Source organism: Sciurus carolinensis, chromosome 2 (genome assembly GCF_902686445.1).
Source record: "Sciurus carolinensis chromosome 2, mSciCar1.2, whole genome shotgun sequence".
Lineage (NCBI taxonomy): Eukaryota > Metazoa > Chordata > Mammalia > Rodentia > Sciuridae > Sciurus > Sciurus carolinensis.
In genome coordinates this window covers 97,873,421-97,891,106 of record NC_062214.1, presented here as the reverse complement: position 1 = coordinate 97,891,106, position 17,686 = coordinate 97,873,421, and the positions used below count along the sequence as shown (strand labels likewise).

General features: G+C 34.5%; 1 protein-coding gene across 2 annotated transcripts in view; it reads right to left on the bottom strand.

Annotated features, from left to right (window-relative positions):
* Positions 1-17,314, bottom strand: part of Rfx7 (regulatory factor X7) — a 119,549-nt gene extending 102,235 nt beyond the window's left edge. The window contains exons 1-2 of one of the 2 annotated variants that reach the window (XM_047539708.1): positions 17,210-17,314; positions 16,888-17,053 (exon numbers count right to left, since the gene is read on the bottom strand). In XM_047539708.1, the coding sequence (XP_047395664.1) occupies positions 16,888-17,048 (161 nt within the window). In that variant the 5' untranslated portion in view covers positions 17,049-17,053; positions 17,210-17,314. The remainder of the gene's footprint in view (positions 1-16,887; positions 17,054-17,209) is intronic. The other variant, XM_047539710.1, reaches the window with a different exon arrangement.
* Positions 17,315-17,686: the final 372 nt, after the last annotated feature.

The window sequence follows — 17,686 nt, the reverse complement described above, 5'->3', positions numbered from 1 at the left end:
TGAACATTTCAGTCTTGTTGATGGCAAGTCTTCCAAATTTAGTATTAGTACCATAATACTGTACTTAATATATACAAGTACATCCCTCTAATCAAAGAGACTAAGTTACATAATTTTGGAAAACAGAGAAAAGTATAAATAAGACCACTCATAGCTACTAAGATATCCTAAGTTCACTGCTTATTAATATCATGATGTATTTATTTCATCTTTTACATACATAACTAGTGTAAAATTCCAGTAATCCAGTCCAGTCTGGTCTCCCTGTTACTGCTCTTACTCCACAGTCTACCCTTCTCAGTTCAGCAACTGAGTGAGCCTTTAAAGGATTGGTCAAGTCATATCACTCTTTTGCTGAGTCTTCCAAAGATAATGCCCATCTCAATCAGAGTGAAAGCACAAATTGTAGCACTTACAAGAACTGCAAAACCCTACAAAAAGCTGCCTCTCCTTTACCTCTAACCTCATTTGTTACATTCTGCTGCACTTACTGAATTCTTGCTACCTGGTCTCTCTGCATGCAGCCTTTGCCATTCATATATGTAGATCCTGCATGCGTGTATACAAGCACCACAGATAAAAATATTTTTAAAAAATTATATCTGTTGAAATGTGTGGACATTATTCTTGTCATTTTCCCTAAATAACAACTATTTACATAGCATTTTCATTGTATTAGGTATCATATGTAATTCAGAAGTGATTTCCAGAATATGGGAGGATGTACATAGTTTATATACAAAACTATGCCATTTTATTATGAGGGACTTTAGCACCTGCAGATTTTTATATCTGCAGGGGTAAAGGGGCCCTGGAATCAAATTCCCAAGGATACCAAGGGATATCCATTGCCCAGAAAACTCTTCTTTCACCTATCATCAGGGTTCTTTCCATCACAATAAAGCAATATAGTAATATAATAAGTATCAATAATTATATAACTTTGTATATATAGATGGTATATTAAAGTGAAATGGTTCTTTAAATTGTGTTGTGGTAAAAAATAAACACCCAACATTTATCAAGTATTATCATGTGCCAGACTCTATAGTAAGTGTTCTATTTGAATTATCTTTTAATCTTCACTGTAACTCTATAAGGTAAGTACTATTACCATTTCTATTTTATTGAAAAAGGAAACAGTTTCAAAAGGTTAGGTTACATGAGTGGCAAATCCAGGCAACTAATTCCAGAACATATAATAACTTGTTGCCTTTTTGTGATTCTGATAATTTGTCACTTTAAAACTATTAGGGGCTGGGGAGATAGCTCAGTAGGTAGAGTGCTTGCCTTTCAAGCACAAGGCCCTGGGTTCGATCCCCAGCACCCAAAAAACAAAACAAAACAAAAAACTATTAAATACTCTTAGAAGTTTTTAATAAAAGCTATTCTAGATTCCAAAGTATTTTGCTTAGCAGAAAATTTTTAATCCATCTTAATGAGAAAATTAATTTAAAGAAATATAATTGTCTCGTCAGTTCAAAATATGCTGCAGAAAAAAAAAAAGAGAACTGACATATAGTACTGTATAAATGCCAAATCCAAATATACATAAAGTAGAAGTGTCTGGAAATAATGTGCCCCATAGGAAGATCCACACAAATACCTGATTAGTTATGGTGAACCTCAAACAATATTTGATGATGTTTTTTCAGTACACATCTAAAGTTCCGTAGCATATCTAAAGTGTTACAAGACTGATCGAAGGATAAAAACAAAGACAGACTTCAGAGAAAAAGAGGAGAGTCATATGTAACTTTATATTTTGAATTCCTAGAAACTCATGTCCTATTGTCAAGTCTCATCACTATGTAAAATAAAAAGACTACCTCAAATGCTTCTACCATTTTTGATCCTCTAGAATTATTAGATAAATAACCTTTTTATTTCTAATTGCTGTGCAACTTAGGCAATATAATTCATTTTCAACTAACTGCTTAAAAACAATGTTTTAAAATCTTATCAGGGTCATAAGGACTACAATTTTGTAACGATAATAAAAATCATTTAATTGTATACTTAAAGCAGGAAAATTTGATGGTATGTAAGTTGTCTCGAAGTTGTTTTATTAAAAGAAGCAGAATACATGTAAATATGCAATAATTGTAAAATTAATTCTAGAGGAAATTATGTGATTATACATAAAACAATTCACAAAGTATGGCCATTTTTCCTATAACTCTTCATAATTTACCAGTTTACCATTTGCTTACAGTTTATAGTAAAGGTTCTCAAATTCAATATTACCACACATATATGAAGTATATTAAAATAAACTGGTTACTAAATAATAAAGTACCAAAGTCAGTAAATGGTGTAGATAACATATGGTAGGGTCTTATTTTTTATTCACTTGACAGTCTGAGTCTTTTTAAAAAAATTTATTTGTTCTAATTAGTTATACATAATATATTTTGATACATTATACATGAATGGAGTATAACTTCTCATTCTGGTTATATATGATATAGAATCATGCAGGTTGTGTAATCATATATATACATAGGGTAATAATGTCTGATGCATTCTACTACCTTTCCTCCTCTCTACCTAATCCAAAGTACCTCTATTTTTCTCTAATCTCCCCCGCCTTATTGTGAATTAGCATCTGCATGTCAGTCTTCTAATTAGTGTGTTTAAAACATTTCCAGGGCTGGGGAGATAGCTCAGTTGGTAGAGTGCTTGCCTCGCAAGCACAAGGCCCTGGGTTCAATCCCCAGAACCGCAAAAAAAAAAAAAAAAAAAAAAAAAAAAAACCAAAAAACCATTTCCAGTTAAAGTGGTTATTGATACAGTTAGGTTAATATGTCACTCCTTTTTGTTTCTTTTCTTCCTTTCTTTTTTTTCTTCCCCTCTGTTTTTGCCTTGTCTGCTTTTTTTGTTTGTGGTGCTGGAGACTGACTGAACCCAGGGCCTCACATATGCTAGGCAAGCACTATTATCACTGAGCTATATCCCTTTCTCTTTTAGCATATTGTGTCAGGTAGCTTTCTACATAAAATAATTAACGTAACAAAAGTTTATTTTGGCCTACAGTTTCAGAGGTTTCAGTTCATAATCTCCTGGCCCTGTTGCTTTGGGCCTGTGGTAGCACAGTACCTCATAGCAGGAGCACATGGTGGAGGCCTGTACACTTCATGGTGGCCAAGAAGCAAAAGGAAGGGGCTGGGGTTCCCAAATCCCTTTTAAGGGCATGCCCTGATGACCTAACTTCCTCCAAGTAAGCCCTACTTTTCAAAGGTTTCATCACTTTTCAAAAGCACTAAAGACTGGGGACCAAGCCTTTTAACTTACAGCCTTTGGGGCACATTTCATATCCAAATTACAACATGTATCTATTTCATGTACTTTCATTTATTTTTAGTAGTTGCCCTACAGTTTACAACATACATTTATGACTAATCCAAATCGACTGTCAAATAACACTATACTGACTCACAATTAGTGCAAGTGCCTTAAAGCTATATTCATAACTGCTGTAACACTGCTGTCACTAATCCATGAGCTATAGCTATAACCACTGAATACATTATTCCTACTGAGTAAATTGTTACATATTAGATAAATTAAAGAAAAATAAAAGATTTTATTTTACGTTCATTTATTTCTTCCTGTTCTTCCTTTGCAGATTCAATCCCTGACCTATATCATTTTCTTCCCTCTAAAGATTTTCACATTTCTTGCAAGACAGGTTTACTGGTAACAATTTGCCTCAATTTTTGTTTGAGAAAGTATTTTTTCTTCACTCTTGAAGGATACTTTTGTTGGAACAGAATTCTAGGCTGGTGAGGTGTTTTTTTTTCTTTTCCAGCAGTAAATACTTTTTTTCTTTTTGTTTTGCACAGTTTCTGAAAAGTATGATGTAATTCTTACTGTGATTCTTCTGTGTTTTTTTCCTTCTGCATCTTGAATAAAATATGCCTAGGTGTCAATATTTTTTAAGTGTTTATTTTGATTGGTTTTCTCTTGAGCTTCCTGTATCTGTGGTGTGTTATGTGTCATTAATTGTGGAAATTTCTCAAACCACTAATACTGCAAATATTTCTTTTTCTTTTCCTGTGTTCTACTTTTGATATTCTCATTCCACATATGGCATACCTTTTGTAAGTGTTACTTCTTTAATATTCCTCTCCCTATTTTTCATTTTTTTTCTTTACCTATCAGTTTAAGTTTCCACCGACATCTTCATGTTCCCTGATTCTTTCCTGTCATGCCTGGTGTACTGATGAGTCCAAAGGCATTCTTCAATTCTGTTACAGTATTTTTTATCTCTAGCATTTCCTTTAGATTCTTAAAGAGTTTTCATTTCTCTGCTTATCCATCTGTTCTTGCATGTTGTCTCCTTCAAAGTTCTTAGGATATTAATCATAGTTATTCTAAATACCCAATCCAATAACTCCAGATCTAAGTTCAATTCTTATGCTTGATTTGCCTCTTCAAGATCTTTTTTGTTTTTGTTTTTGTTTTGTTTTTTTTTGGCAGGGGGGAGTCCTTTTCCTTTAAGGTCAGGCATATGGAACTAAAACAGGAAGGCCTTCTGTGTGAAGTTTTATGTTATCCCACAAGGAGTTAGGCTGCATTTACTATTTGTTATTTTGCAATGGTTTTACAGGCTAAGATTTTTTCCCAGTGTCCTTGGTTTTGTCTCCCCTTTGTCTTTAGGCACCCTTTGAAACTCCTTAAATAGAATGTGAGGGTTACAATTCTTGTGGGTCTCCATGTGTTATAGAGAAGCCCTACTGATGTGTAGTAAACTGTAAGGGGACAGGAAACATTCTATACGCTTATGATTACTTCTTGGTTTTTCAGAAGTTTGCAATATTTCCCTTCCCTTTTATCAGAGCCTAGAAGGAGTTGAGTTGGATATTTTCCTTCCTGCAGGTCAGTTAGGCTTGGTAAAGCCCCAGTCGATTAGGTTCTTGTAAAGTTTGGTTTGAAGGTAGGCCTTGATAAAGAGAACAGAGAGCTGTGAATGTATATTAAAATGGGTCCTTCTCTCCTTTCCTTGTAGGAAACAGAAAAGGATTTTTCTATGACCTTTACAGTGAGAAACAGGGCTCCTGGAAGTAAAACTCAGGAAAGTATGAATTCCTGCCCTCAAAACTAGGCACCATTTTTGACTCTCCAGCTGGTCCACACTGAGTTTCCAGCAATCCATCAATAGCAGTTTAAAGTGTTTCTGTGTATACTGGTTTTAGATATAGGCTTCTGCTCCTGGGATTCTGCTCTGTGAATAAGCTGTGATTATACGTCTCATCTATCTCTCCAGCTTTTAGGGCAGTTCTTGAGCTTGTGACTTCAATTCTCTAACATATCTAAGAAAGGTTGCTAACTTTCAGTTTGTTAAACTTTTTTCCTTGTTGTTATGATCTGAGTGAGGACTTTCAAACTCTTGATGTGTCAGACCAGAAACTAGAAGTTGTAATACTTTCTTCTTCTTCTCCTTAAAATCATCATCATCATCATCATCATCATCATCATCTATTATTATTATTAGAAACTGAGTTAGGACTATTGCTGAATATAACCTGGGTTTACCCAAAAAAGAATTATAGGACAAAATATCAAATGGGTTAAATAACCATTATCCATTGTTTATTGATAAATGGTAGTTCTAAGGTTTAAGTGTGGTCTGAGGGCCTCCCAAAGGTCCACTGTGATGAAAGACGGTCCCCAAAGTGGCACAGGTGAATGGTGGTGAAATCTTTGGGAGGTGAGGCCCACCTAGTAAAATGGCCTTAGGTCATTGGGGGCAAAGTGGTTCTTGTGTGATCCCTTGTACTTTTCATGTGACTCCTTGAATTCTCATGAGAAGACTATTGTAAAAGGAGCAGCCTGGCCCCAACCATCCTCTTTCTCTCTGCTCCTGTTCTAAATGTAACCATGTGCTCCTCCATATGTTCCTTACCATGGAATGCTACCATCCACTGCATTAACCAGAGGCCAACCTATGGGGTTCAACTGATCTTGAATTTTGAATCTCCAAAACTGTGAGCAGAAACAAACCTTTTCTTTTTTAAATTAGCTGCCTCAGGTATTTGTTCTATCTGACTAGTACTGAGAGAGAAGACTGAGAACTGTAACCTGTATTCTTTGGTTTTTATCCCAGTATGGCAATGGTCTAAACTACTGAGTATCAAATCCAGACATATCTATTCATTTATATATTATCTACGGCTATTTTTCTCATATACAAAGTACAGTGGTTGCAACAGAGACTCTGTACCCTACAAAGACAAAAAATATTTATCTTTACTATCTGGCCATGTAGATAAAAAAATTTGCTGACTATTGGTTCATACATTTTACACACTCTTATGTATGAATCACTATTGTTTTGTGTGTGTGTTCGCCTGTCTTTTAATTGTTGACTAGATCTGAATGCACTATGTGTTTACTTTTTATTCATCAATTCACTTAAATATATAATTACTGAGACTTAAGATTTCAGTTTAGTGGACGAGAAAGATAGTTGAAGATACAGAATTGTATTCAAATAACATGAAAATTAAAATAAAGAAATCATTAAGTCCACGTAGGGCATATAGGCATGACTGAGAATACTAAAATTTTGCCACACAGGACTTTTGCTTAAATTAGAAGATGAATATTCCAACCTAGTGGTTCTCAAATTTCAGTTTGAGTATCAGAAGCACCTGGAAGGACTAAGTAAATCAAAGACTGCTGACAACACTCCCAACTTTCTGTTAGAATAAGTCTGAGTTGAAGCCTCAAAATTTACATTTGTAACAAGTTCCCAAATAAGGCTAAAAGAAACCATAACTTAAGAATCACCATTCTACCAAGTAGAATAATGTAAAAATTTTAGAGCTGAAAGCATCCTTTAAAGAAAGATCACCAGAAAAAAAGAGGCTGTCAGACAAAAAGGTTCAGTAGACTGAATAGCCAGTTTTATAAATTCAAAATGCTTCGGCCCTCAGAATTGTTTTATCTACTTTAGTCATTCCCCCCTCACTTCCCACATAAATCTACCTTCTTCATTATTTGTGCTCACTTATAGATTTCCTCTGCCATCTTTAGGCTTTGGCCATGACTCCACAAGTTACCTTAGTCTTGGATCTTGTCTAAAAAAATTAGCTTGAAATGACAAGATCAAAGTTTAAGGGCATCAGCTCCATTTCAATGTCAGGGTATCTTTAAGATTCTAAGTTTGTCCCCTGGGAACTAGGTCTGGACACAGACTAATCAGCACACAAAAAACTAAATGAATACTGTTCTGCTTTATACTCAGCCATGAAAGTAGTAGTCATATGCTTGCTATATTTAAAATAAGGGCCATGACGGCTCTCATTTGGGACCTACATTATTTTTCTAGATACATAGTAAAAGACATGGGACTGGAACAGAAACTTTCAATAAATCAATAAACAATTACTTCAGTTTCATCAGCACATGTTTTTAAAAAAATAAAGGCTGGAAGTCCTTTATTGTGTAAAATACAGAAAATTTTAAAGTTAATAACTTATTTGGAAGGAAAATTAACACATTAAACATAGTAAATGCAGAAACAATACGTAAAAAAGATTAAGAACCTCTGAGAATGTAGTAAACAAAAAGATATGTACTAGTACCTACCAGCAGATAAGAAATTAAAAGATACAAAAGATATTCTTCCTAGCTTCAAAGAACATGTTTATTATAACTGCATAGCAAAAAAATTATGATCATACAGAATCCATTATACAACATGAGGTCAAGAAAAAGGCAATTTGAACTAGATAGCAAAGAATGTTTCATAATAAAATGAGATGAGCCATTATTTTCAAAAGGGTCAAGTGAAATTAAGTAGAACCTGAAGACAGAAGTGGAGATTTCAGAAAAGATATAAAGTAGGAATGAAGCAGAAACGTAGTAGGACCCAAAAATATAAGGCAAATAGTAAGGCACCTGCTGGATTGGATGGATACTGAATAGTGGTCAACAGCAAGAAACAGAGTTGGATTGGTTGAATGCAGCTAGAATATTGAGACCTTTGAACCCCAATGGAAATGGGCAAGAAGAAATTACTGTAGGTTTTCAGAAGGGGATCACATGAAAACAGATGTTTTAGAAGACTTATTTTGATAGCAATATATAGCATAGTTTAATGGGGTAAAAAGGTCAAGGGCAGAGAGCATTTATATGTTGCTGTAATTATCCAGGAATAGGATGGTGAAGCACTTATCTTAGTTTTAATAGTGAAAAGAGGAAAACAGGAAGAAAATAAAGTTATATTACAGACTGGGCAACTACTCAAAACACTGGGCATGGACATGAGAAAAATCAAAGGTAAAACCAATACTGCCAGACTGTCAGAAAGAAGGAACAGTGATATCTATTATCAAAGAAGTAGAATAACTGAAAATGAAAGCAAATTGAGGTGGCAAAGTACCAAGTATAAAAGAAAGGTTGTTGTAGAAATGCCAGGTTAAAGGTAACAATGGTAGCTATTTGTATTCTGAATCTCTGCCCCACTTCCATCCTTTTCTTCTGTATTATTACTTTATATTCTTTTTCTTTTCTTTTTTTTTTTTTTTACCTTTGGAAACTAAAATGTTGATAAGTTTATAACTGGTTGTTGGAAATCTCACTCCTTAGTATATTTCACAAGCAAACTTTCTCCCAATCTATTTTTCTCTAATTATTCACATTATTGTCAAGGTTTATTTGTCATTGGCAACTCTGAATCTAATTCCTAACAGAATAAAGAAGTTCCAGTAAGTATCCTATTAAGTGTGTTTGTATCTATATCCTATCCCTTGATTTTTCATTAGTCACTATCCTGAATTTTGCCAATGAAAACATTATTCCTTGGAATCTCTCCCTCATCTAACTCTATTTATAACACTGATTACACCATTACTGCATTTAACACAACTTTTTGTCAAATTCTATTAGTGATACATATGTCTATTATACAAAAGGCTAAGTGTTTTAAAGGTAGGGATAATAGCCTATTACTTTTTAATCCTACTATACCTTGCATATAGAAGACATTAAAATAAACGAGTATTGAATTCAGTTTTCCTTGACCATTTGTTTCTATTAATTCAGGATTAATCTTTGACCCTCTCATTTCCTGGAAACTTGTGTGTAGAATTTACCCAAATGCTGCTTGTTAATGCTTCTTGCTTTAGAAAAAGTGAACAAAGAATCTAATTTTTAAATTTTAGATCCCAGATTGCTTACATATGCTATTAATATATCTAATGACTACCATCAAATTAGGGAAGTGATTAATTTACTTAAACTGAATAATTTTGTTGGAATACATTTCTCAGGTTCCCAGAAGCATCAACTTTACTCCAAGGAAGATGTCACTGAAATGGTACTTCTATCCAATTAAAATTTAAAATTTCATATATATACCTTAAAAACAATTACAAGATCTTGCTTCCCCATATACAAATAACAGATTTTACTGGCATACAGTAAACTACACATTTTTGCAGTGATTACTTTGTTTCAGGTATATTCGGTCTTTGAATTCCTACAAATTTTACATATTAGAAAATGAGAATGTCTCACTTAAATTCATAAAATCTCACAAAAATGACTCACCTCAGGTAGTAAGGCCAGTTTAATTTGCCAAAAAATATTAAATTACATAACTCAGATCATTGTTCGATGGGAGATAAGGAAAGGTTCATAAGGCATGAGTTACACTTTATATCAGCAGAAAAAAAGAGAAAGATTCTTAAGATAGTGGGTAAAGGGATCAACGCAAGATATAACTAGAGAAATAAGATAATGAAGACAAAGAAAAATGGCCCTGAAGAGTACAAACCAATGCAGCAATCCCCTAGTTTACATCTTGTACACTTGGCAGTTAAAAGTGCTTAAAATAGGAAAGCACAGAAAAATAGAAATTCATAAGTCCAAGTACTCACCATGCTTAATTTCTATCTTAAAATTAGGTATCAAATGTCAACACAATAACCCTAGTGACTCTCATTCTGCAAGATAACCAATTGTTCTAATGCTTTATCTGTATCAGAGCTCAAATTCTGAAAATTATTCATTTCAGCAAAAAAGAGGGAGGCAATTATAAAGCCATTATTTTCTATAAGTACCATTACTTTCTATTCTCATTTCTTTGGAAGGCATCACTGATCAATCAGACTCAGCATGAAAATTCAAATCAATTTGCTAATCCTGTGTTGGAATGAATATGAAGGTATTATTTGCTCTCAGAACCCTTGCTATCCAAACTAGGAAGGGGTCATATAAAAAAAGATCTTTTTAGGTATGGCTATTTGAAGGCAATGGTATTTCATACCATATGGACTCTGCTTCTAAAACTCCAAGGCGTAACAGATTGGAATCTGTCACTCAATGACCTCTCACTTTCTGAATCAGGAACCAAAATAGAGATTCAAATAGCAAAGAATATCTGCACATTTTTAGTTTGTTCACAGATATGAGGAAATATAAAACCTTGCCTCCCACACCAATTTCTGTAATATACGAAGAAAAGCTATGGTAATCAATGCCTGATAGAAATATTGTACATAATTAGCCAAACCTTATTATAGTGCTATGTCCTCTTATAAATTAGATAAATATAATTCATGAAGCAGAAAAGTAAATGCCTATTTACAGTCCTAAAAAGAAAAATTAAATCATGTTTTAAAGTTTTTATTTATGTGGGTTAATGTTGAATGCTAACCATCTTAATCATAGTCAGTGATCAAGAGCATTACGGCCTTAAAGCTTATTGTACTTTATTTTATTATACTGTCCAGAGCAGGAAAATTCTTGCTCCTATCAGTCTTGCTGCTCATCTTTAACCTGAATTCTTAGAACCCTCCAAAGAGCCGAAGAGAAAGTAAAGACTAAAGAGAGACCAACAGAAATGTAGGCACTGCATGAGAGTGGTCTACTTTGATGAAAGATGCATAGTAATCATTTAACTACCACATTCTTTTGAACTTACAAAGATGCTGTCACAATTACACATTAAAATATGGAGAGAAATAGTTGTCAAACTCTATACTATTTTGAAAATAATGTGCATCTTTCTTATTTACATAGTTAATTTATAAATGACACTGACTACTAACTTATTACTATAGGAAAAGGTTCCTATGTGAGGTGCTTGTAGATTTAAGCATCTGTTTATAAAGAAAACAATTAAAAGAAGCACACAAAAAGCCCCCTTACTGCAATCCCTCAACCAGCAGTTAGTAATCTCCCCAACAACCAGGATTACTGCATAGCCTCACATATTTTTGCATTATAAACAGATTAAAATACTTTAAATGTAATACATGCTCAATAAATATTTGCAGACCTAATCTCATATAACAGAACCCTTAAAGAAGGTAACAATAAGTGAAAAATACCTTCAGATATTCCTCCTGGACTAACACCCAAGGAAACACTGACAAATTCTAATAACCTGTCCACTGAAAATGTTCTGCTGATTACCTGTGAGAAGTTAATTATATCAGTCTTTCACTGTGCTTATGGTATATTTTATTATTGTTGTATTAATTTAGAAGCAGAGTCATAGATATTTAAGCTAAAGGAAACTGCAAGTTGCTTAGTATAACTGTCTCATTTTATAAATGAGGAAATTAAGGTATACTTCCCCAGAATTCATACTTTGACACGTATTTTTCCCCCTTGTTCCATAACTGGATAAAAGAGAAGTTTTATTGCTCATTTTTGCTTAGCTTAATTTTACAAAGTTAATATTAAAAATGAAAGGAGAATATCATGCTAAGTGAGATAAGCCAATCTCAAAAAACCAAAGGACCAATGATATTGCTAATAAGTGGATGATGACACATAATGGGGGGTGGGAGGGGTTAGTGTTGGGGTTGGAGTTGGGTTTAGGGAGGGGGGCAGGAATGGAGGAAGAAAGGACTGTATAGAGGGAGGGGAGGGGTGGGAGGGGTGGGGTGAAGGGAAAAAATGGCAGAATGAATCAAATAACATTACCCTATGTAAATTTATGATTACACAAATGGTATACCTTTACGCCATGTACAGACAAACAACATGTATCCCATTTGTTTACAATAATTTAAAAAAAAATGCATCCTGATTAAAAAAAAAAAAAAAAAAAAAGAATGGACATTCCTCAAATGCCAGTCTTTAGCGCAGTCCTTTGTATATAGCAGATATTCAGTTGAACAATTTTTGTTCTTTCTTTAAAGTGTTCACAAGTGAATAAATGACAATGTTTGCTTCAATTCTCATATGTACAACTTTAATTTTAAATAAAACCAATTTGTTTTAACTTTTTCAAAGCATGTCTTTCATAACAAATAAGGTACTTCTGTCCTTTCTACCACTGTGAAGCCATTTTCTCTCATAATACCCAAAGCTAGTGGTGAGACAGAAGCCAAATCAGTTCTGGACACACCATCATTCACAACACCTTCCAATGGAAAAAGTGAATCAGTCAATTATTTATATTTATATACATACATATCATTCAAGACCAGAAAACTGACAAGCTTGAAATTGTTTAACTTGTCTTTCTGGTCAATAGAGAAGACAATTTCATCAGTTTTAAATTATAAGAAAGCATAGAACTTATAGTATTGGAATACAACCATCACAGCTGGCCTCCATCCAGACAAGCAAAAAGTACCTTAAAACCTTTTGTTTGGTACAGAAGACTGTTGAATTCAGGATAGGCAGCACTGTTAACCAACCAATCGAAAATACATGAAAGTCAGTTGAGGTACTAGTTAGTCTTTAATTTTAAAGCAAAATGAAGATCATGAACTTATGGTAAAAGTACACTCTAAAATTAGGAGCTTTACAGTAAATAACTCCCGCTGTAGCTGGAGGAACAATAACTATTTCTCAAAGCTAATAAACTGAATGGCCCAAAACTACTGAGTTTTATGATAAAGTACAGAAATCAGGACTAATAAGGCATTACTATATAAACCTTATGGATCACCATGCTTTTCTCTCTGTACTAAGATGGAAACAAATTAATCACTTAATGTCTAGAGGTTTACTGTCATCACAATAAGAAAATAAAACAAAACTGAATCAATTTGGGCTTAAATTTGAATTTAGAAAATATCTAAAATTGACCACATAAAAAATTCTTAGATTATAATTCTAAATCTAAAATGTACCAGACTCAAGTGTTTATGACTTACAGAATTGAACAGACATGGAACTCTGACCCAATCATCACTGCTTCCAGGGTTTGCCAAAAGGAATCCTATAGCTTCCCTAACATTCACTTTCTCTCTTTCCATAAAATGGGTAGAACAATGCTACATCTTACTGGACTGTTTGAAGAAAGGATTTATAAGGTTTTACCTGCAAATAAAGTTACATAAATAAAAACAACAATTGCTAAATAATTATTTTAAGAATCTCTATTTTTTTTCAGTAGAGTATTACAATGTTTTTTACAACATAGTGGACCTTCTTTTTACTGTCTAGGTAAGTGTATTATAGCCTAACTGCAAAAATGTTAGCCAGTCCAACCCATGTAGGTATGGTCTAGTCTTAAACATAACTTCTCATGAATAGGATGAAGCAATCTCAAATGTAATGTTTTCCATCCTATTTTTTCCATTCCAATTCTATAATAGTTTCAAGTAAAACTTCTTTTAAAAGGAAAAGAAAAATAGTAAATTTTTGTTGTTATTTAAACTAAATATAGACCTCTGCAAACACTGGGAGAGAAGAGGAAGGGAAAACTTGCTTTGATATTCTTAAGTAGCCAAAAAAGGATAAAATATAAATTACAGAAGTCTGTAAGTAAATTGGGTTATAATTTTCTATTTCCAGTATGATGAGTCTTCCTTCAGAAAAGACATGAGTTTTCTATCTTTTTTTAATGGAAAAAGTTTATTTTAAAATTCTACATTTAAAAAATACAAATACCATTCTCACAGCATTTTAAAACACACCTCTACAAATAAATCTCCTTTCAAGTGAGGAGTGTAAGTGATTTGGACCTTTTGTCTACAGAATAGAAATGAGGAAGGCCAAGAAACATATGGTCTTGTTAACCAGGACTTATGCTGAAGATATTCATAAATCATAACAAACATAAGACATTATCAAGTTAGCTGTATCTTTATTTTCTTGAATTACTTAAAATTCAAGTAATTCAAATTACATTTTCAACTCTTAAGAAGTAGTAGTTACCAATCTCATAAGTGCCATGGTTTCAAATTTGCTGTCTTTTTTTCAAAGACTCAATGTTTAAAATTACAATGGAATACTTTTATCAAACAACATTTTAATTTATTAAAAAGAATAAATTAATTATGAACTGAGATAATAAATAACTCATTGTCCAGTTAAAGGCCTACATTACATACTATATTTATATTTATAGAGTAGGAGGACAAGTATAGACTTGTTTGTGATCTGCAAGCCCAGTAATTTAAAAACTGATCAACCAAAATGCAAAACCCATTTGATAATTTTTAAATGCCACCTAACTTTAAATTTTTAATATTAATGGTACCAAAGAATGATATAGGATGTAGTAGAAAACTGATAATCTCACAGAACATTATAAGGTAATTAAAAAAAACTGGTAAAAAAGATTTGTTTCAAAAATGTGAAATAAGACTTGCAGTCATATCTACTAAAAATGATTTAACACACATATACTTAAATAGATACATATTTCAAATACTTAAAAATATATATATTTTTTAGAAGATGGTAGTGAAGGACCTTTCATTTTTAAACATCTTTATTTTATATAGTTATTTGATGAAGATAAGAATCCAATCTTGTGGAGCAGGGGGTATATATTAAGCATATTCGATAGTTTATTATCCACTAATAGTAATTTATTATAAAGTTTTAAATACAAGGAAATAATTTTTGTAAACAGAATTTCTAAAGTTGAAAATCAAATGCTAATAATGCTAGTCATTACAATTTTAAAATAAAGATACAAAATGGTACATTTAGGGATTAAAGTGCTTGTTGCCATTTAGTTTTTCACAGCAAGTACCAAAAACTGAAGTGCGCTCTACTTCAGAAGTTTTTCTCATGATAAAGTCAGCATAGTTAGGATGTGTACATTTCAATTATCTAGAAAAGAATAATCAAATTGTATGATTTACTTAAAAAAAAAGCACTCCACTATCATTTCCTTTTCAAACATTTCACTAAATTCCTATACAATTCAATTATTTTAAAAGTATAAAGTGAAGATTCTTTTCTTGTACATACACATAGTAAATTAAAATATATCTTACCAATTCAACTTTTAAAAATTTGCCTTTCTGTAAAAACTTAAGTACTTTAACTTGGAAGTTCCTAACTTTTACCAAGGTATTTCATTCAATTTAAAGATTTCAGGGACATTAAGTTACATCATATAGGGGTACAAAACCTGGTTTTGTGAAACTCTAGATGATAAACAGGAAAAGAAACATTCCTTCATTGAAATGATAAGGGATAATTCATTTTTAAAAATGAGGTGCGGGTATCCATTGAAAAATAAAGCCTGCTTTCTTTGCTCCCCTCAACAGAAAAGTATACATCTGACCTGTTCAAGATGACACAATATGACTATTGTCCAAGCCAAAAAAATTATTTAAAAATATTTATACTTCATTTTAAAATTAAAACTGAAAGTAAGATATTCAACTGCCAACTACTGCATAGTATGAAACTAGTAAAGCCTGCACTGACCTACTTCATACTAGCATCATGACATCATGGATGCATGCCAAGAAAATAATGAAAATTACTATATAACAAACCTTAATTTTGTATTTAAAATTTGTCACTGTTTTTAAATGTGTAAATACTGTAGGTGCAATGCCAGTTGCTCCATGATATGTTTGTTTTTAAAATGCAATATAAAAGTAAGTGGTTTTGATGTGTTAGTAGTGACATTCAAATGATAGATCTGCAAGGTTCATTTTCAAAATCAAGGCTTTTTTTTTTTTAACAACACATTTAATTCTATTTTTAAACTTCTATTAAAAGCAATCTCTTAGCCCAAATTCCAAATATTGCTTTCCATTTAAAAAATAGTGCTAGCTTTTCAAAAAAATGTCAGTTAATGAAAAATCCTACAAAACAATGCAAGTTCATGTTCAGAGAATATTTGCAATGGTCTAACAGAAGATGAACTTAATTTAATGTATTTAATTATTAAGACGGATACCAGTCTGTAAGAGTTCAATCTAATGCTCAAATATTGGAAATTCTCTTACAGGAAAATACAGGAATAGCAAGAGTGTTTCATTTATAGTTTCTTTCTTTTTTTTTTTTTTTTTAATTACACGAAATGGCAAGACATTTAATTCCCCACTTTTTAAATTAAAAATTCACCTTACGGTGTAAACTACTACTTTAAAATATTTCATATTAAAGAAGTACTTATTCACAATCGATGCAAAGAATACACTGCCTGGAAGGGAAATTCAATATGAGAATAAAGGAGGCAAAAACATCCAGAAACAGCAGCTAACCCAACTAAAAGGAAGAGACACATTAGGTTTTGTGCTGCATATTAATATTCTTACCCACAATGTCTGTTTGGTGAAAATTCACAATACACTTCTTCCTCTCTCTATGACTACAAAAAGGAGTAAACACATTTCACATTCCTAGTTACAAATTCATGCTATCATCATGCAATATGACTTAATTTTGACCCATATTGCTCTATACTAAGTGAAAAACACAAATAACTTATTTATCTGCATTCACAATTGAGCACCGGGTAAAAGCATATTTTGGTTAAGAAGACCATGGGTTGATGCAAAGTCCCCACACCACCAGAGGTCCTACAAATCTGCACCCCAGTCGGGAAACCTACATTCAATGAATGCATCAGCCTCCTCCTCCGCCGCCCCCTACCCCCTTTGCAGCAGAAATGTGCCTGGGCTTTTTCACCCCAGCGATGGAGGATCCTCTTACCAGATGGAGTTCTTGATCTTGTGTTGCAGCGCGCTGGCCTCTGTCCCTGGCAGCCCGGGCACAAGGGCTGGCAGAGCCACCCCCGAGTTGGGGGCGCTGGGGGGAAGCTGCTGATGGGCATCAGGCTGCTGTGGTGGCGGCTGTTGTTGTTCCTCTGCCATCGCTGCTGGAGGGGTGGGGGAGAGGGAGGGAGGGAAGATGGGGGCGCGGGGAAGGGTGAGGGAAGAGACGGGGAGGGGAGGACGAAAGGGGGGGAGGAGGAGGGGGGAAGGGTGGAGGAGGAGGAGGAGGAGGAAGGAAGCTGGATAAGCTAGGCCTATACCCCAGGGCTCGAGTAAGTCGCTTTCGCCTGCCGCCTGGGGGACATCACCGGGGAGACCGAGCGGCTCCTCACGGCCGGGCGCTTCACCGCGGCAGAGGCATGGCGGCGCCCCTCAGCCCCCCGCCGCCGCCGCCTCCTCCCGTCAGCGGCCGGGGCTGGGGGGTGAGGAGGGGGACGTCTGAAGACGAGGTGTGGGGGCAGACTCCCCCAGATCCGAAGAGACGACCGCTCGGAGACTTGGAGGCCCGGTCTTCCTTTCTTGTCCCCGGGGCTTTCTACTCCGAGGTCCCCACGCTGCTGCAGCCCCAGGCTCCACTCCACGCCACTCCCCACGCCGTCGCTGCCGCCGCCGCTCGCTCCCGGCCCCGCCGCCGCCGCCGCCGCTGCTGCCCTGCCAGCCCCGGAGCAGACCAGTGCGCGCAGCCGCACTGCGGCCCGGCGCAGACGGCACAACACCTACCGCTCGGCCGGGGGGGC